Source organism: Liolophura sinensis, chromosome 8 (genome assembly GCF_032854445.1).
Source record: "Liolophura sinensis isolate JHLJ2023 chromosome 8, CUHK_Ljap_v2, whole genome shotgun sequence".
Taxonomy (NCBI): Eukaryota; Metazoa; Mollusca; class Polyplacophora; order Chitonida; family Chitonidae; genus Liolophura; species Liolophura sinensis.
In genome coordinates this window covers 21,167,839-21,189,099 of record NC_088302.1, presented here as the reverse complement: position 1 = coordinate 21,189,099, position 21,261 = coordinate 21,167,839, and the positions used below count along the sequence as shown (strand labels likewise).

Below are 21,261 nucleotides of genomic sequence, written 5' to 3'. Positions count from 1 at the left end.
TTTAATTTAATTAAAACAGATTTAAGGAAACTGGAATCACATAGGCCTATATATGTGTCAAGGCATACAATAAAGCCAATACTTAAATCTGAGACTCCCGTACACAGTTTTAAAAAAATGGATACAGGTGATGTATGATAATTATCGTGACATTACAATGATATATTATATGCCGAAAATGGAGCAAATGCCGGTGCGATACAGTAGCCTTCTTACATGTCTATGATAAAAGTGTAAGCCGTGATGTATGACCGAAATAATGTGTTTTACTTACCGGTGCAGTATTATGTAAGTTACTGGTACGTAATGTGTTTAATTATTCCGTTGCAGTACCCGTAATTTCAAAAAAAAGGAACGCATCATTTCATATTTTTCTTTATTACTATTTTTTGTATCAGTTTAACATTTAAATGGCGTTCAAGTTGAATTTAATCTTCTAAATCTGTATTTTGAAATTTAGGTCTTCTGATTTATTTTAGGCCTATTTCGGGTACATTTAATTAAAATTATCTTTTGTATTAATTTGGATAACGTAAACATTATTTTGATAGAAAAATACGATTTTCAATTCAACAGAAGAATTATATTCACTCATGTGCGAAAGAAAAACAAGAACAAAATCACCTTGCAGGCCATGCGAAAAGGTGTCAAAGTTGATCCAAGAAAGATTTATACGCGCCATCTACTGGACACTGTTGAAATCGTGCTTTACGAACATTCACGAAGGCTTACGGATGTAACCGAAGTGATATCAACATCGGATGCCGAAAACAGGTGAGGATGAGTGATTGCGTCTCCAATGTATCTACGTTTTATTGTTACACCTGAACATTGATTTTAGTTTGATTAGTGATTTTAAAGCCATTGTGTGGATGGAAATGTTTTATGATGTCCGGAGGTCGGTGATAGAGCAGATCCAACGTTTCGGTGCACGCCGGCCTTTGTTGTTGTTGTAAAAACAAACTCAGTCAGCGTGACTAAAACAAAACTGATATGATCTAGTGATCTGAGACAGCATAGGTGTAACATTTAAAGTCAGTGAATGGATTTCTCCGACTACTTTTGTTGTTAATTTTGCCTGTTTTTACCTCTCCCCTTCCTACGGATTAAAGCAATGTGCAAGGATTGAAATATTTAAATGAACTAGCCCTTCTTTCTTGACGTTGGTCCTGCACAGGACACTGACTTGACAAATGAGTTGACAGTCGGTGAATTTGTCTAGATGCCAGAGTTACGTCTGTCTTCTGAAATAGTTCTGAAATAGGCATTGTTTCCTAAAATGCTGATGCAAAGCAACCGTGTAGGGCCGCTTAAGTATAGAATTAATTTAGATGTTACCATGATGATTTTCTTTCTGTTCTTTACAGTTTCCTGAGCAGACATGCACTACATTGTCTGTAACATGAGGCGCTTAAGATTATATGGAAACACCGGTATCGCCAGCTTATCCTAGCCTAGCCTAGCCTAGCTTAGCTAATCGTGTGATGTTATTCCCATCTATTGTTACGTGATAGGTCCTCATAAGTTGGCGACACCAGTGTTTCCGCATAATCGTAAGAACCCTAAGACAGTATGACAGTTGACAGGAATTCTAAAATTTAGGTTGCTGCCAATGTTTGCTCTGATGCTCATTGTGAAAAGGAGATTCTTCAATCAGCAGTTCCCCGACTCTGACATACTGGTATTAACTTTGTCAATTTACCCAAATTTTTCTTGTAAATCCATGTTTAACCCAGTGGCATGCTTTACACAAAATGTTACGTGAAATATGACTTTCATATTTTGTGAAATTCATAACTCCCTAGTTGACCATTTTTGAGTGTGTTCATTTATCTTGGTGAACTTGGTCTTTGACAGGTACATCAGGTGTTGGGAGGTGAATATAGTCCAACATGGCAGACAGCACAAGTGGACCAGAAGGGACCCCTGACTCAGGCTCTCAGACCCCTCCCCCAAACCAGCAGACCCCTCCCTCAGGCCAGCAGACCTCAGCATTGGTAAGCAATTGCTGCTACCTTTGTCCCTTTGTACAAACTTTCAAACTAATTTAAAAAGAAGAAAGACTTTAATGATTGGTGTTTTATGCCGTACTCAAGAATATTTCACTTATACGACGGCAGCCAGCATTATGGTCGATGGAAACCGGGCAGAGCCCGGTGGAAACCCACAACCATCCACAGGTTTGCTGGCAGACCTTCCCATGTACAGCCGGAGTTTATTGATTTGAAATCTTGTTATGTTTAGTACTGTATGTTATATATTTTTATCGTACTTGTATTACTATGTAGCCAGCAGTGATGCTCTTTATGAACAGATTGCTTTACTTACTGTATGATGTTTTGTTGATAGAACCGACCTGAAATCCAGCATAGTGTTATTTCTTATTTAAGATCATACTACATTGAGAAACATATTTTGCAATTGGGAGTTTATGGATAAAATTATGAGGAATATTTTTTCTACATGTACATTATCATATTTCTTTTTCCTGTATGTCAGAGCTACATGTTGGCAAACAAGCTGGAAACATTGCTGTGGATGACAAGAGTATTCACTGTTGTATCAACCATCCTTTTCATTTTACCATTATTTGGGTAAGTTCAGTTCTTCAGATGACCTATTTCTGTCGGAATTCAGTGACATTTACCCGTGCTGCAGAAAAGCAGGCCTTAGCCTATTAGATTGCATACTTTAAATCCAGCTCTGGTGGGTTCAAGTGCAGCCTTGATTCAGGAAGTTTATTATGAATCTGGGAAAGAAAGGTGGTTTACTACAGCTTCCTCCACCTATATACTGTGAAAATTTCTTAAGTGTTGGGTTAAACATGAAACACAAATAATAATTCAGACATCTAGCTCTAGTTCCCTGGCACAGTGGCTGGAGGGCCTGCCACTGATGCATTACATCTAGGCTTCAATCCTGGGTCAAGTCATACCTAAGACTTTAAAATTGGTAAGCTTGGTAGTACATGTATATATACCTCACTTCGTGCTAAGAGGAATAGATCAAGTACTGGTCTACCTGATGCCAGTATAATATGCCTGGGGAGAGTGTCCTGTCTGGTGTGTTTGTCATGGCCTTTCAGTCAGTCAGCACTGTAAACATGTCAATATTAGATTGGTCTGCAACAAGGAGGCACCTTTCAGGTGTATGACTGGAATATTGTTGAGACATTAAACCTTAATCAGACAAATTAGAGATTTGTAACGTTTCTGTTAGCGTGAATAAAATATCTTTGAGTATGGTATCAACAAAGTAAAGTAACTGTACAAGATCAATAAATTACTGGGTTAACTGTTATTCTCTCTTGTATTATTTCACATTTCAGCGGAAACCCCAACAGTTTTTACCAGCGAGCCCTGATCAGCAGTGCGGCCACAAGCGCGCTCAGACTACATCAGCGCCTGCCAAACTTCCAGTTTAGCCGCGAGTTCTTTGGCAGAATGTTCCTGGAAGACAGCTGTCACTACCTTTTCTTTGCTCTTATCTTTATGAACACTTACCCCATAACCAGTATCCTTTCTCAGAAATAGCTAAAGCACTTTGTTTATCACAGTTACTAGTAACTGCCTTACCAGGAGTAAAAGTTGCACATAAACAAATTTAAAATCATCTCCTCTGACTGAGAAATTCAATTGGTCTAGGGGAAGCAGGATGGTCACGATGATGAATTATTTGACTTGTGTTTGGAATGTTTTTAAGTTAGGTTTTATGAGTGGTAATTCAACAAAAGCTTTGTAAGTCGACATACTGGCAACTCTAACTCTTGCGGGTAATGAGCAGCCCCGTTGATCAGAAAACGTGCCATGCTGTCAGTACCCATGTGTGTTCAAAATGTGAATAACCCAGAAATCTGACAGTGGGGGCAAATTGGACTCCTTGACTCATGGTTATATAAATTTGTTAAAGAACTTTGCCTCTTGAGTTTAATGGTAGTAGGTAGCATTTCTTAAGTTTTATCATTTCACAGCTTGTCAAAAAAGTGTGTTGACTAGGTTAAATCTGCTAACCACCCAGGAAAAGTAGAACAATATCTCAACACCATTTGTTTTTATTCACAAATTTCTCCCTTGTTTTCCTAATGTCAAATGCTCCTGCTGTACATTTAAGAATATTTTAAATAACCTAAAATTTCGCCCCAAAAATTGCGTTTTTAGAGGCAAATAAGTGTAAAATATTACATTTGGTGTTGAAACTGACATGTTGCCCGTAAGATATTATCTTACCCCTTCCCAAACAAGCCTCAAAACACTTTTCTAAGGCAAAATGAGTAGGTCGTTTACTGTATTTTTAATGAAACAGCTGATTTCTGGTTATGGAACTTAACCTGTGTCCAGTGTCTCTTGTTCCAGTGTTCCTGTTTGCATTGTTACATGCCACAACCTTCACAAAGACCCTCCTCAATGTGAGTAGGTTATATGAGTACATGTACCCTAGTTTGTCAACCTTCGCAGCCACCTCTGCAGCCAGTGTTTTGGAACATTCTGGGAGAACTATTGAATGTAGAGAAATAATTTAGACAGTTTTATGAAGCTTGCATCTTTAGTGACAAAAAAAATATATTTTAGCATTATTTTTATTGTTTATGCATAAGTTCCACTGAAAAAAATGCATAGAGGTTGGAAAGGCTGAAGGTTTATGTCATGTGTTGTATAACTCTACTGCAATGTATACTGCATCTTCAGCCTCAGATAGGGACTTTGTAGATTTTCCCCACTTTCAAGTGTTTTACAGTAGTTCAGTTTGCCAGTATTTTCGTGTTTTGTGTGTCGGAACAAAAGGTTATAAGCATTATGCATAGAAGGGCAACAACCCCCCCCCCCCCCAAAAAAAAAACAAAAAAAAAACAAGCTCATGACAACACAACCTCAGCTAATGGTTGCCACTCCATTACAACGTTTCTCGGGACAAGTTCTTCGGTGGCATCTTCTTTAACAGCAACATCATCTGGAGCAGATTGTTCTGACTGGTTGCAGAATCTGATTATACTTCAGCTTTAGAAACTCTGATTGAGGAAATTCAAAGCCAATCTGATGTGCCGGCATCAATTGTACAGAACCCCAAAGCTAACAACAACTCCCTGTGCTAAACTTTGATTGGTTGCTCATGAATTGACTGAGAATACCCAGCACACATCCTGAGCACTTTTCTGTGAACTCTATAAAAAGTTTAACACACGTGCTTCAAATGGCAGCTATACATGAGCATGTGAGGTATTTAAAATGCTTAGGAAGGACAAGGTCAAGGAGCACCTGAAAAGTTCTGGCAGCCCTCTCTTTCAATTAAATATTTATTTTTTTAATTTGTGTTTTATGCCGTACAATTAGATGTGAATTGATCTTGTTCTATCACACAAATTGAATGTTAATGGTGTAAATCGATTAGGCATTAATGTAATAAATGTGCTTAAAACTATGTTACTTAGAATAAAAGAAATTAGACGGCATCACTTGCTAAATTAATGAGGAATTACAGTAATCACACTTTGTTTTCAGTGATAAACTTATGAATGATGTATCACAACAAAATCATTTCTAGCAACGCAGGGTCGTCATCAGTCGACGGACTGCATTCCCCGAACCCCCATTTATTTCACTCTCATCTGGTAGCGCCCTACTAGAAGATGTGTCTAATTAAAGTGCTGTGGAAATCAGTCTCCGCTGCATTAAGTGTGACATCGACCATGATACACTCGCCTGTAGCGGCTTGTCCGCACTATAAGACTCTGATAATCATAGGTGTACATGTAGCTGGAATTTGACATCGAGCCATCTCATTTCCAATTTTCCCCTATTTTCCCGATCTCTCCGGTGTTAGTTTTGTCAGAATAGGGGGATCTCAAAGACACTGAGACACTCCTCTGGCTACGCCTATGCTGATAATGCAAACACCCACAGGTGATAAAAGTACAAATTGCTGCTCTGTGTGCAAAGGGACAGAAATCTGTATATCATTCTGTCCTATGTGACAAAAACTGATAAAAGAATTCCTGGATTCATCACCACCAAAACTGAGTGGAGTGAGTGAAACAAATTCACAACACACAGATGAGTGTCAAAAATATGACCTCCTTAACAGAGATAATTGACTTCCTTACTGCTCGACTAAAGAAAAATGATATATGGCTATTTTTGGACTTAAACTTGTAGTTTATAGGTAATTATTATACTTTGGTATTGCCCACTGATTTGGGGCAGTGAATATTTTGTATTTAGAGAGAAGCACAAATTAAATACGTAAATGAAAAAGCAAAAAGGGCCATATTTTTGGATAAAAATTTAACTGTGTCTTGTAGATTTAACATGGCCGTTGATTTTGTATTTCAGCTGATGGGACAGGGCTCCCTGCAGTTTGCCCACAACCTAGTCAACAAGCTCGTCCTACAGCAGACAAACATCCTGAGATTCATCGCATGTACAGAAGTATTCCTGATGCCTGCGATTATCTTTATGATTTTCATGTAAGACTACACCAGGAAGATGCACTTAACTGAACATATTCGAATTTGTAACTTTTGCATTTGGATACAGTTTCGAACTGACTGTGAAAAAGATGGATCACATTGATTGATAACATTAAGAAGTTTAAGAAGTAGTTTGAGCATGTTTTTGATGATACCTTATCCTGCTGTTCTCGTCAATCTTGACCAATGTCATCAGCATTGTATTACACTGAGGCAGCGCTATAAATCTTTTGGCACGTAGACCAGTCCACTGATCTGACATGTCTGTATTATTGTTAATAAGAACATCAAATCCGTTTGATGTTCTGTATGTCAGTATGTCTGGTTCTAGAGAATCCACCTGGTTCTATTAACGACATAATTGAAATCCTGGCCCCAGGGTCATGAAATTGTCTTCATGACTTTGTCTTACCTTCGAAACATCTACTGCTCTAAAATTGTGACTTTCCTTAAAAATTTTTAGGACTCGGAGACTTTCATGACAGAATTGAGAATTGATGTTTAAATTCTGATCTAATTTATAATTACCATACTCGTTGTGTTTCAGAGGTAAGGCCATGCTGCTACTCCCGTTCGTATACTACAGGTTCCTCACCTTACGCTATGCCTCAAGGAGGAACCCTTATTGTCGGTAAGTCTTTCTTTACATCCTCTCTCATTTCTCTGATCTACTAAGTGAACAAAGACATATCTTCATAACCTGTGACGATATATTATGAACTTTACTATGTGACATGAAACATAGGTTCTGTCCTCTCCTTGGATAGAAAATTTTTCGACGTTCCCTTGATTCCGTTTTTTTTTCAGAGCCCTGGCTGCAATAAGCAGTTGACAGTTCATGTAATCATGCATAAAGTTCACTGGAGACCACTTGCTTCTCATCAATATGCCACTTGTGAGAAAGTTCATCAGTAACTTACCAACAATCAGTGTTTTATTCCAGGTACTCTGATTTCATCCACCCATTAAACTGGCATCGATTGTATATGTCAATGAAAAATCAAGTATTAGAGACTTATGTTTGCTGAGTCTTTTAGATCATAAATTTATCCATGGTCATTAAAAAAAGCAGTTGTATTACATTAATGTTTTTGTTTTCTTTCAGTTTGGTGTTCACCGATCTGAGACAAAATGTGGAAGTCCTGTGTTCTAAGCCCCAGTGCCCAGCATTCGTACGCAACATGAGCTACAAGGGTATCGCCTTGATATGTCGGCTGGCCCCTGATGTGGCGCCGGCCAGTTCTTAACAAAGACTTGACTTCAGAAGTCTGAATCCACCACCAACTGTATCCAGACTACATGTTAATAAAACGACTAAGGAAAAATAACAAAAAAAAAACAAAAAAAAAAAAACATGTAGATATACCTGTTTAGCACAAGTCATGGATTTAGTAATATTGGTTTTTTGGCATATCCTCAGGGTATTTTTATTCGTTCCTCAGCAACCCTGTGTAAAGATTTTGTGGGCACTGCTCATTTGCATAATTCAAACATATCGGGCAAACATCTGACAAAGAGAGGAGATGCTCTCTTGTAACATGTTAAATTTGGTGCACAAGAGAAAAAAAAAAAAAGAGAGAAGAGAAGAAGAATTTGGATGTTGGTGCAGAATGAGTCTAAAGACTAGCTTTCTAGGTGTAGATTTTTCAGGTATTAAGTGTCTGTAGTTAAACTTTATTGTTACAAGATAAACAGAATTTACATTATCGAAATATGAGGTTGTTTGATGTGAAGAAATTTATTTACTTCACCGATGGTCTAACTGGAATGTATATTATTTGCATATAAATGACATAAATATTTAACTATATACATAAACAGAATAGTGGATTTTTAAAAGAATTGTCAATATGGGAGATATACAAACATTGATGTAAATTCATTTGAAGGGAAGATGTTGGTATTTAATATTTCATTGTTAGTCATTCAGTTTTGTGTTCACTAGTTCTATGTGTTCCGTTTGGGTGTGTATTTGTTAACATAGTGATGTGTTGAAATGCTTCGGGTAACAGGGGGTAGTTTAAATCACTTGCTAAGTAAAACCAGGAATTATTAAAAAAAAAAAAAATTTCATTTGAAAAAGGAGAAATGTTACATTATAATCTTAGATCTACGGTTCAGTTGGCAATGATCCAGATGTTGAAGTATATTGTTTGGATACATTAATTTTCCTAATACTCCCTCTTTCATTATGTTAAATTTGACCAACAATGTCCAGTTACAAGTCACTGGAAAATGGACTGTAATTTAGGATACCAAACCGGATCATCCTTAGCATTTAGCTCAACATATGTACTCAGGTCCTGCACAAAGGTGTGTTGCACTTGTCATTCAGAAGAACTTACATTATCCTGTCTGCAAAAAGTGCAATCAGTCACACATTTGGTTTCCTTGGCTGGCTCAGTGCTGTTAGGCCTCATTCTCAGTGCCAAAAAAACTCACCCTTGACCGCCTTTGCCTCTGGAGGCTTGCTTGATATTTGGTATAGGATGGTAGTTTTCTGTGGGCTCTGCCTGGTTTTCTTCACCCAGAAACGTATCTTATGGGTGAATTATTTTGGAGAATGGCATAAAACATCAATGAAATAAATACTCTAAAACTCTTATGCAGTAATTTGCTGGAGTTTTCCATTATGATTCCTATATGAAAGTTTTCCTCTGTGATTCGACTATAAATACATCAAAGCGTCACCACTGCTCTCCAGTCAAATGTGCCAAATGTATCGTTCTCACAAGATTTTGAAAGAAAATTAATCACTCCATCTGACTGCTCAGATTTTTTTTTTTTTGCCAAAATACCCGTCGCAAATGCTGCACATTTACAAGGCCTCTCATTTCATGATACTCTGACGCTACATTGCATTCATCATTACGGAGTGTATCAAATAAAAAGATTCCCAAAAATGAATTAAATCATCATTTCAAGCAAAAACAGTGGCTTTGTTGAGATTTGAACTCACAACTTAGTCACCCTTCCAGCACGTTACATGTAGAAGAGTTGGTAGGGCATGTTATCCAAAGTTGTGCGCTTAGTGATGGAATCCATATGTATATGATATATGTGAGTACTGTTATTTACACTTGGTTTATACGCACTATTAATAATACTGATTGCGATCAGATTGGGTGTCACGCTGACCATACCTAGTAATGAAAACATGCAGGATGTTCATCTGTGAGTAGATGCACTCATGTTTTTTGATCTGAACATTCTCAGTGGAAGTATTTGAGCATGTATAAGGGGATTCTGTTCTGTTCAAGCTTCGTTCTCATTTTAGTGGTTATCTCGAGAGAAAGAAAACCCGTAGTTATGGTAACATTTTGTCATAATTTAAAATGTACCCGTGTACAGTTTTTTTTTTTTTGAAAGATTCCTATTGGTGAGGACCATTCCACCGGCAGTGGATACAACATGAACGATAGCACATGCTACAATGCTTTTGGTGGTATTGATTGACATTTATTGTATGTAACGTGCACATTGGCTTCTAAAGGATGTAGAATTAAACCAGGAATGAGGTTGTCCTTTGGAGCCATATACCAATTGAATAACACGAGTTTACGGTTTCGTGTTTGGAAGGTTACGCTTGACCAGTCAGTTAGCTGATTTTGTTCGTGCTTAAAAAATTTTAGCTCTTTCTGGTATGGTGAGAGTTTGTGTTATAAAGAGTGACCGTATTATTATGAGGAGACGTAAACTGGTGCACCGTATTCAACGTGTACACTTATCTTAAATTCAGCCTTTTGCATTTACTGATGTGTTTAGAGTGGGTTAAGCTTATGAAGCTAGTCCTGTACCAGTTGGTTACACTGTGCTTCAGCTACGTGCAGTAAACCCAATATTGTAACATAACCAGGGACTGGATTAAGCTCATGTGCCTGTCCTGTAACATTTGGTTATGATGTATTTCAGGCATGTGCCAGTCATGTGTAGAAAACATACTACTATAGCCATTTACAGAGTTAAGCTTATGAAGCCTGTCCTGTAACATTTGGTTACGATGTGTTTCAGGTATAACATAATACCATTTTCTTGACATTGGAAAGTTTTCTACTGTGTGTGTAACCTCTGTACAATCTCCTTGGGTTTAGTTTATTATCGAGAACACTGTCATGTTTTTATTGTAATGACATTCATCTGTATTCACCCTCTTTCCTGTGGAATTGGCTCAAGTTGTTTTTTTCATATATAGATAAAATTTCGCTTGTCTGATGTAAGGTTCAGCAATTATAATTATTAACCTGGAAGATGTCCAGAATGTTTTGAGTGAACTGATGTCTCTTCTTTTAATTCTACTTTATATTTACAATGCTAAAGCAGCACAGGGACTTAGGGAGCTTCTCACCAATGTCGTTACTGTGAGTTATTAAATCCAGCTCATTCTGCTTCCTCTGGAGTCGTACGTGGGAAGGTCTGCTAGCAACCCAGCACGGTTTCCTCCCTGTATGATACTAGCCACCACCATGTAAGTGAAATGTTCTTGAATATGGTGTAAAACAACGGCGAAATAAATAATTATAATTACACCAGTTATTAAGCATACTCTGGCCTTGAACAGGAAATTATAGATTTCTTTCCTCTGTCTGTTTGTGGGTCCTTGGTAACAATAAACAGAGGGGCCTCCGTGGCTCGATTATCGCGCTAGCGCAGCGTAATGACCCAGAAGCCTCTCACCAATGCAGTCGCTGTGTGTTCAAGTCCAGCTCATGCTGGCATCCTCTCCGTTCGTTAGTGGGAAGGGCTTTCAGCAACCTGCGGATGGTCATGGGTTTCCCCCAGGCTATTCCCGGTTTCCTCCCACCATAATGCTGGCCGTCGTATAAGTGAAATATTCTTGAGTACAGTGTAAAACACCAATCAACTAAATAAATAAACAAAAAACAGATGCCCAGGCTCGAGTGGCAGTTTGTGCAATCTTGTATCCATTGACTACTTGTCTTCCATGGATGAACTGTATGTTGTATGTGAAAAAGTTTGTTGGTATCTTGTCAAAGATCAGTGGTTTACTCCAGGCCATGAGTTTTCCTCCACACAAAAAGTTGATCTCCATCGTATCAGTGATAATAGATTTAGTAGTCCTAGCATTAAACCACAAATAAAGAACCTACATGAACAGAATGCCCTGTGATAATGAGGTAGCAAAGATGACCTCGTAATAAGAGGACTTCGTGAGGATGACCTTGAATTAAGAGGACCTCGTGAGGACGACCTCGCAATAATTGGATCTAGTGAGGAAGACCTCGCAATAAATGGACCTATTGAGGACGACCTCGCAATAAGTGGACCTGGTGAGGACGACCTCGCAATAAGTGGACCTAGTCAGGACGACCTCGTAATAAGTGGACCTAGTCAGGACGACCTCGCAATAAGTGGACCTAGTCAGGACGACCTCGTAATAAGCAGACCTAGTGAGGATGACCTCGTAATAAGAGGACCTTGTCAGGATGACCTCGTAATAAGTAGACCTAGTAAGGATGACATCGTAATAATGGGACCTAGGTTCAAGTTCTTCAAAGTTAACGACGACGGCCACAAAGTAGGCAGCTGAACTGCATATAACTGCAACGAAATACTACTGTGCATATCCAAGTATATATTCAGCTCATTTTGGGGCATTGCCAGACTTCATTCTAGAAAACCCGATCATGCTACATTAGCAAACTGGATACTTTCCTGGCTTGAAGCTCAGCTTAAGGGGATAGGTTCGAGATAAACCCAGTATCGGTCAACTCAATGTCGGTACCCTCGCAAGGCATTGTGGTATATAGTCCCCCAAAATGCATCTCAAATTATACAGAAGGTATGGTACTGCTGATGCTGAAACTTCTTTTGATAGAATATCCTACCTTAAAAACAAACCTCAAAACACCTTTCCAAGATCAACAGAACTCTTTAGAATCAGTTAAAATGGGCAGCTTAGCAGTGAGCACAATTCTAGGTCATTCACTCTACATACATCAAAGATTGTCCAACAGATTAACTCTCCAATAAAGAAAATCAACACAATTAGTCTTTGGGGGAAATGGACAAGTTTTACATAACTCTCTTCATACAGAAACAGACAGACAACAACAGAGGAATATGGTGTCTTAGTGAAGGGTCAAAGGTCGCATACAAGGACGTCCTAGGTCAGTGTCCATACCTGAAAGAAAAACACCACAACAAAGAGTTAGGAAGTTTTACAATACCAAATATCTATTTGAGCTGAAATTTGCTTAAAACAGTTATTGCTTCTAAGTATCAAATTCTTAGAGCAAATACATCATTAAAAACATGTTTACAAGTAGCTAACAATTATGTAAGACCAAAAAACATAACATTATCTATCAATGCTGTTATAAAGCTGTGTAAACTGAGGAACCCGACAGCTCGCCGGTAATGGCTTCAGTTCAAATGGCAGCCTAAGTTGACAGGACATTTAAATTCATATTGAGATGGTAGTGTTTTCATGGTGTGCACAAAGTGTGAACGTTGACCCAAGCAAAAAAGCTTACATTGTAATGGCGTGCCAAAAATGCAAATATCCCTAATTATTCAAAATAAGTAAATCCTCAAATCCTACTCATCATTCCCATCAAGTTTCATACAGATGATTTGAAAACTGTTGGAATATCTGACCAAAAAATAAAACCTTACCCTGGTCAACAAAACTGAATAGTACTGGCTAAGATAAAATGGCAGTTAAAATGCAAACATCCCTTATTTAAAATCGAAATGAGTAAATGTCCAAATAATGTTCATCATTCCCACCAAGTTTCATAAAGGTGATATAAAAACTGTAAGACTATAACAGACCCATACATAAAACCTTACTCAACTGACCCCCCCCCAAAAAAAACTTACTCAACCGACAAAAACAAAAAAGCTTACTCGGACATCGACACCACTTTCCCCACACACTCACAATACCTCTAAAAATGGCCAAAAACAAAGATGGAAGATTTGTAGCATTAAGTATCAGTCTCTCAAACATGAAAACTTCTTGTTACAGGGTCTCCCTGGAATAGTGGTTCGAGTGCTTGTGAAGCACACTGAACCAGGCGCCACCCACCATTGCAATTGCAGTGAGTTCACCTGCCTGAGTAGGTCTGCTTGCAACCTGCAAATGGTTGTGGGTTTTCCCCGGCCTCTGCCTAGTTTCCTCCCACCATAATGCTGGCTGCCATCATATAAGTGAAATATTCTTGAGTACCGCAGAAGACGCCAATGAAATAAATAAATAAATCAAATTATCATAACAGTTTGAAGCTCCAAACCTCAAATAGTATTCCAGTACATGTACTTACTTCTGAAACTCCCACTCTCTGTTATCTAATGGGCAGACCTGCCGAGTTTTCAACCATCGTGATATACAGTGAAAGTGGAATGCATGCTGAAACAGATGAAAGATCATTTCGAGTTTTCTGAGCAAAAATTCTCATAACAGATGATCACTGAAGGATGTACATGTAGTTTGTCACTAATACTTGAAAAAAAAAAAACTCTTTCCAACAAAAAAGAAAAAAATACACACACATATACGTATGTATCTATTGCATTGTAGATGATAAAGTTTGAGATGCAACAGAATTGTGTGGTCATCTTTTTACAATGCGAGCCATTATTCTGTGGTTTATGCACGTACGCTTAGAAAAATGCTGTCAGAATTACTCTAAATGACCTAAAATTGTGCCCACAAAAGAGCATTTTTGCCCAATAAATATTACTTTTGGTGTGAAAAATAAAAAGTTTTTCGGTAGGATACCATCATACTTTCCAAATAAACCTCAAGGCACCTTTTAAAGATCAGCAGAGCTCTCAGAAAAGGGCAAAATGTGCAACTTAATCATGGAAGAAAGTTGAGGTCAGATAAAACAATGACTACATAACGTATATGTATGCCAGATAACACAAGATGCATGTTCTTGATATGGGTAATTTTCTGTGCCATGTTGACTGATGTTTAGTTAACCATGCAGATTGACCTGTCAGTGGGTCAGGGTACAAGTAGTATACTCACGTTACACACCCCCCAAGCCACAGTGCACTCCTCACTGGTGGCCGAGGCCTGGTTAGCCTGACACTCTATACCTGAAACATACAAGCATAAAACTGAACATGCAGCACTGTAGCACTCTATTAAGTGAGGGATTACAAGCACAGAATAAGACACAAATGCTTGACATTTTGATTTAAACAATATTTTCTTGAAACTTAACGTCACAAAAACAACATATTAAAGTGATACAGAACTGATGCTAACTGACTAACTGAGAGTGAAGATTTCTTAGGTTAATGCTTCCAGCCTAAATCACGCTTGGATAAATCTGCCATACAAGTACCTAAAATTTTTAGAATTCTAGAATTCTTGCCTATCTCTCACAACAGCCAATCAACAATAATTCTGCACCCCTTTAACATGTTTGGATTTGGCATCAAGCTTCTCATCACAGCCACAAATCCATGGCTAATTCACATATGAAAAAAATACCATTGTTTTTTGTCTCCATATTGTGTACAAGCTTAAACACAAACAAAAGTTTCTGAAAAATCAGACAATATATCATTCACATAACTACTTGAATTACATTTTCTATGTAATTTGCATACCTATTATTTCAAACATAAACCCTTAAGGCCATGAGCTGTGCTAACTTAAGTCTGCCCCAATACTTCCTTTAACATGTATTTATCACCGTTACAGAATATAACAAGCACACACTGGAAGAGGCTTGAAGCTCTTAAACGAATACTTACATAGATCCATAATGTGGTTTCTACAAATCGCACAGTTGTCTACAACTATATCTGTAACACAAGAATCAATGTGTTTTAATTAAGTCAAGAATGTTTCTATAAGTACTTTACTTACTTCATTAGTGTTTCATGCCACACTTAGATAGAAATACTTATTTGATAGCAGTTTACTTGCTCGATGTTTGGTATCTTCATGCCATACCAGACACCAGACAGCTTAACCTTCTCCCATTATACAGACGCCTGGCTAACCAGCAATTTCCCAACGGTAAATGGCCTGAACTTTTCCCCACGACTACATGGTGAAATGTACATTTTGCCTAAGGTTTATTGGGAAGCTGGTATGATATTTTACTGGAGAAATGCACTTTTCTACACTTTGCCTAGGGTTTATTGGGATGCCGTGTGATATGATATTCTATTGGAAAAATTAAAGTGTCTATAATAATATTTCAGGATAAAATTTGCCTCTAGAAAGGTGCTTTTTAGGGGGTAATATTTGACATCATTTGCCGAATCCCTCATGCTGAGGGGCCAGACTAAATGCGCTTTAGCACTTTATTCAGAATACTTCACCCATATAACAACAGTATTCCTGTTTCTTTAAAATTCAGCCCACCTCTCCTGGCCGAGACGTTTATGGGGTTCAAACACTAAGTCTTGCTCACTGAGGTTACTTCTTTGAATTCAGCTCCTTTGGCTGCAGCCTTCAGGTGTTGTTTTTGTGAGGTTATTGTGTATGTAATAAAACACTGATCAAATAAATATAATGACGATGAATCATTTATGTATGTACTCAAATGAACATTTCATTTATGTGACAAAAATAAATTCATAAATACATGTGCAGAAGAGACGGTCCCCAATGGCAGAAAATACACTGAAAGTCATGATGAAAGAAGATCACTTACCCCATGCCCATAATGCTACAGCATTCCACTGAAATGAAAAAAATAAAACCAATGAGATAATGGGAGTCTCTGGAATGGGCTATACAAAAGGGTTCAGAGTGCAATAAAACACATCGTTTTCTCCTGTGATGTTGCAGTGCTTGTGTACTACCTAGGTATTTTATGGGCACACATACATCGATAATTGACACATAATAAAAGAAAGAACAAAAGAGTTCATAGCTTTAGACCTCTTTTTTGTTACAAGCCGGAAAGAGTTTTACGAGTTCCCCATTATTTATTTGTTCATTTCATTGGTTTTGCATGTTATAACTGAGGAATTCTTCATTTTAATCTATCACAGCACTGTAACTGGGAGTGGACAACAATGCAGCGTGCCAGGTACTTGCAAAGCATCCTAGTAAAAAAGTTGCAAAAGAATCTACAAGAGCTGAACTCAATGAAACCAATAAATGGTCTAAATGTCTGCTCAGTTGGACAGCATTCTTACTTGTATATAGAGTCCTGGGCAGCTGCAGGCTATTCCATGCAGAAAATTTCACTGACCTTTACTACTCAAACCTGTCCTCACATTTACATTTCAATGCCAGTATGAGAAAACCATTATTTAACAGTAATCCAGCTGTTTAAACTTTAGATCTGAACAAGTTGAATCAGTGTTTGCCATTTTTTAAAATTTGAATCATCTGCCAAGTTTTCAGTCATATATGTGGTGGTTGATCAAACACTTCTTCAAATATAAGGGTATTTCAGTTATTGGATTTCTCTGTCAATGGTTTATCTGCCTGATGGCAAACATTAGTTTGACTTCTTCATTCAAAATTTTCAGGGACAAGATTAATGAGCTAAAATCTGTTCCCATCAGCAGATCATTACAGACTCCAGGCAGTTGTAAAGACCAAGTTGATCATTTTGTTAGTCCATGAGTCCTTTCGCAGATATTCATCGTGAAATCTGGTTCGTCAATGAATTGATGTCACTCTACCACATTACAGCAGCTTCAACTTTAAAATTCCCCAGATTGGGAAAGATACAGATTTTAAAAGGCTAGGCATTTGTCTACAAACAAATAGCGAAATACCCAGGATTCTGGATATGGACCCCTGTAAAGCTTCGCACACATGATAGACTAGGATGCAACTCAACACAACATGAGTGATGACGATGTTGATGAAGTTCCTGCAGATACATACGCATAACGACTATAGTATAACTCCTGCTGAGTCACTTCGTTATTTCATGTACACAAGCGCTTAGGACCCAATGCAACAGTCGAGTTTGGTCTTAAGGCTAACCTCTCGTGTAATGTGCCAGATGGTGTATAGGGTCTATGAGAGATACAAGTGCATATATCAGAAGTTGAGGTTAGAACCCTGGCGGTACATGACCTTCGCACATGAGCGTTGAGCGAATGAAGCGTTTTCTCAACCAAACTTCTGGTATATGCGCGAGCCCTCGAACGATGAACTTCCAAGAACTCATATCTCTGATAGATCCTATACCGGAAGTTGGGGTTAGGCCACTGGCAGTACACAGCCTTCGTGCATGAGCTTTGGCTGAATGGAGTGTTTTCTAACCCAGACTTCTGGCATATGTGCGAGCGCCCCCCCACGCGAACTCCCGAGAACTCATATCTCTCATAGGCCCTATCGTAGGTTCTCCCCGGTCTCTACCCTGTTTCCTCCCACCATAATGATAAGTGAAATATTCTTGAGTGTGGCGTAAAACATCAATCAAAAAAATAAATAAATCATAAGCCCTATGCCGAGCTTCACACGTTGGATCTATTCAATACTTTTGTAGATTACTTATTAATCCTTTTGTTTCAAAAAATCCTTGCCTTACATCTTACCAGTCACCTTACGTAACTCTCGAAGTTTACCTACGTAGCCGACTTTGTTGTGCGATGATTGTAGACGTCTGAAAACTTTTCCCTCCCCACCTTTGTTGTTGTTGTTGTTGAGATGTGAGAAATTCACAACACTAAGTATTGAATGGTTACTTCACGCCAACTTACCTTCTTAACCTCAAACCTTTCTTGGTACCACTTTTATCGGAGCCTGAAGTACCTGGCGCATCTGCGTCGTATTCTTCAAGTTCCATTGCCGCTGCCATTTTCAGGAAATATTTTATTTTCTTCGATGACAAGCGGAAATGTCCACATGCGTCTGTGCGAGACAACTTCCTGTAGCGTATGATCTATTTCATCAAAGTAGTTATCGTCTTGTTCTCAGCTGTAATCAGTAATTTATTTTCAGACTCTTAGATTATGATATTGTGATTTTTTTTTTTGAACAAAAATTCTTTGGTATTATTTTATTCTACACTTCAATCATTCAATTTACTAGCATTAATACAGCCTAAGCGAGCTGAACTCAAGCACGACTAGTTTGAGCTAGCATTATTGATTTTCTTTCAAATCTATGAAAAATCACCAAAACCTGACAAATTCATTTAAGATTGGTGTATGTATTGAAAAAAAAAAGTTCTAGTGTTGGGCTTATTGTATCCATGGAAAATAAAGATATCTTGTCATACTCTTCTTTCATTCGATCATTCATGTTCATTACCTCTAATGTATGATCTTTAACCACGAATTCGGCTTTGAAATTTTAGTATTAGGTAAAGTCTAGTTTACGGCGGAGAGGCTATCCATAGTAAAACATCTGTATGAGAACGGAACATCCGTCGATTAATTCGGCGGAACGAAAATACAAGAAAACACTTACCTGTCAGCGGCAAAAGCCAAGTGAATTACATTCGCAGACGGCTTGGTCTTCTGGACAATTTTTTATCCAGCTCCGTGGCATATACGAGCGGTAATTCCATGATATCTCGCTTTTGTGCCCTACTCACAAATGTCAGACCGTCTTCATTCGGTTCCACCCATATCCACACGTGTGGATATGAGTGGTGAAAAAAAAAACAAAAAAAAAAACGCAGTCACTATGTCAATTTCTTGTCATTTTAAAAGCATCTTCATAATTCTATTTCACCCAACAAACAGCTTCCAAAACAACGTTGTTGTCCATCTTTCCTTGCTGAACTGTTCCATAGCCTGGAATACTGAAATAACGTTGTGATATATTTTACACGTTGTCAGATTCTCAATAGACGTCAACGTGATTGACGTAACGATCTAGGTCAATCGGGTAGACGGCATCTCGCGGTGAGCAGCTAAAAGCATACCTTATTTGCCGGGTGAATACGGATACTATGTCATAATCGGGTGCACACGTCGTCCAAGTTAAGGATGGCAGCGGTTTCCGCGTATTAGTAAATATATGCCAACCTTAGACCGGATTAGTCCAGATGGATTATATAGGGCTTGTAATCATAGGAGGTACATGTATTATAAATACATATCTTCCATAATGAGCAGTTCATAAGTATGTATTTACTTTTATTATAGAGGGGTTGTATGACCTACTTCTGGCCAACATAGGAACAGGACTCCAATAGGCTGTGTGCATGGCTCTATGTGGTGATGATGTCATGTGCAAATCCCTCTATAGGTTCATGATGTATGTACTGCATACTACTCTGAACTGGGTACTGTGCCAACTTTTTATATCTGATTAAAATTGGGGGGGGGGCGGGGGGGGGGGGGGCTACTCATGTTCGTTGAGGAAACTGAGCTTGTTGTGACCCTTTCAAGTAAAACACTCTTATGCATTTATAGTTTGATTTTGACGGACAAAAAACTACACACAAAAGTCGCGCTAGGGACAAAAAGTGTGATTATTTATGTTTTATTGTTTTCTTAAAAGCAATGGGATGTATTTTATAGATGAACATGTATATAACAACGCTTTTTCTTTCTGCAAAATCGTAGGCCTACAGATGCTGTACCTGTACAGCTATAAATATGATATCCAAAAAAAAAAAAAGAAAAATAAGTAAAAACGTGTATAAATATATTCTTTCAGTATGCACACCTCTAATGGTAAACTCGCTACACAACGAAATTAAGTAAATATTTCCGCGGCTGGATATCCGAGAGGTCAGTTGGGTCACGTGACCTCATAACGTTAGCGATCTGTCTCAACAAGTCTGTATGTCACAGATGTGCCTTAACGTGTGGCATAGTCTGTAGATCGTGTAAATATGGCGGTCAGCCAGGGTGCCCCAGCAGGCCATGGGCAGTTCAACAAACTTCCACCAACACGGACCAAACTGCAGCCACGGACACGGAAACATGGAGAGGGAGAAGAGAAAGAATCTAAGGAACCAAAGGGACATCCAATATTTGATGCCGTGAAATCTGGGTAAAGTTTTAGGGATGTTGCCACATACCGTTACCTAGGAAAGCGAGCATGGACCGGCTTCATTCTGTCAGATTTGTTTGGCGCATGGGGAAAGCGGGGCGGTGAATGTCATATAACCCCGATAGGCGATGTGTAAAGAGTGCTTTTAACCCCATCTTTATCGTAAATAACAGTTTGTATGTTTGTTGCTTTTTCGAAGAGATCTTCGAGAAGTGTTGTAACGCACGTTGTTGGGACGAAGAGTTTTGTCATCACGTGACTTTTTTCTTTACCGACCCGCCCTTGCCATTACACGAATTGGGCCGTTGCTAGGTAAAAGATAAGGACTGTACATGTGGATTAACATTTCTGATATTTTGGAGCTGGGTCTGTTTTGGTCTTGATAGATTATAGATCTTTGGTTTAAAACTTTAAAAGCTGATTCTGTCACTATGAGTTTCAAGTTCAGTTCATGCAGGCTACCTCTCTGGTCTTACGTGGGAAGGTCTAGCAGCAACCAGCAGATGGTTGAGGGTGTCCCCATGCTCTGCTTGATTTCCTTGAGCCATAATGCTGGCTGCCATGATGTAACAGAAATATTCTTGAGTACGGCATGAAACACCATCAGATGAATAAAATAAAAGCTTATTGACTGTGTAAAGTAAATATTTGGTCACCCTCATCATTGTTATCGTAAGGCAAATGTGTCCAAATTTCAACATTCAGTACTATAAACTAAGAAATTGACTGCTGTTGTCTCATGTTGATATACATGCATTTTCATAATATGCATAGCACATCAGCTGATGTGGGGGCCTTTGTGGTATGAGGGTTACCATGGTGCAGTAGCCCAGAAGACTCACACCTAATGTGATTGCTGTGAGTCCAGCTCATGTTGGCTTTC

At 38.4% G+C, this 21,261-nt stretch overlaps 3 protein-coding genes across 4 annotated transcripts in view; 2 read left to right on the top strand and 1 right to left on the bottom strand.

The window, feature by feature from the left end:
* The first annotated feature begins 745 nt into the window (after positions 1 to 745).
* LOC135473934 (transmembrane protein 33-like) lies at positions 746 to 7,810 on the top strand. Of its 2 annotated transcripts, none has more exons than XM_064753889.1 (8): positions 746 to 774; positions 1,858 to 1,997; positions 2,500 to 2,594; positions 3,329 to 3,513; positions 4,338 to 4,405; positions 6,327 to 6,460; positions 7,011 to 7,094; positions 7,569 to 7,810. In XM_064753889.1, the coding sequence occupies exons 2-8, from the start codon at positions 1,893 to 1,895 to the stop codon at positions 7,708 to 7,710; spliced, it is 813 nt and encodes a 270-aa protein (XP_064609959.1). In that variant the 5' UTR covers positions 746 to 774; positions 1,858 to 1,892; the 3' UTR covers positions 7,711 to 7,810. The 2 variants fall into 2 exon arrangements, with proteins under 2 accessions (XP_064609959.1, XP_064609960.1); XM_064753890.1 differs by lacking the exon at positions 746 to 774 and adding an exon at positions 978 to 1,034.
* Positions 7,811 to 12,473: 4,663 nt separating this feature from the next.
* LOC135472992 (RING-box protein 1-like) lies at positions 12,474 to 18,225 on the bottom strand. Its single transcript, XM_064752754.1, is given in 7 exon segments — positions 12,474 to 12,605; positions 13,750 to 13,835; positions 14,463 to 14,533; positions 15,200 to 15,250; positions 16,111 to 16,138; positions 18,128 to 18,145; positions 18,148 to 18,225. Coding segments are annotated over 7 exon segments (345 nt in total). The 3' UTR covers positions 12,474 to 12,592.
* Positions 18,226 to 20,217: 1,992 nt separating this feature from the next.
* Positions 20,218 to 21,261, top strand: part of LOC135473302 (uncharacterized) — an 11,670-nt gene continuing 10,626 nt past the window's right edge. The window contains 1 exon segment of the mRNA XM_064753150.1: positions 20,218 to 20,367. Coding sequence (XP_064609220.1) covers positions 20,218 to 20,367 — 150 coding nt within the window.

What these genes read in the sequence shown, in the direction of transcription:
- LOC135473934 (XM_064753889.1), top strand. Translation starts at nt 1,893, where the DNA reads ATGGCAGACAGCACAAGTGGACCAGAAGGGACCCCTGACTCAGGCTCT. An exon ending in TTCATTTTACCATTATTTGG is followed by an intron (nt 2,595 to 3,328) that starts GTAAGTTCAGTT and finishes TTCACATTTCAG; the next exon opens with CGGAAACCCCAACAGTTTTT. An exon ending in ATTATCTTTATGATTTTCAT is followed by an intron (nt 6,461 to 7,010) that starts GTAAGACTACAC and finishes GTTGTGTTTCAG; the next exon opens with AGGTAAGGCCATGCTGCTAC.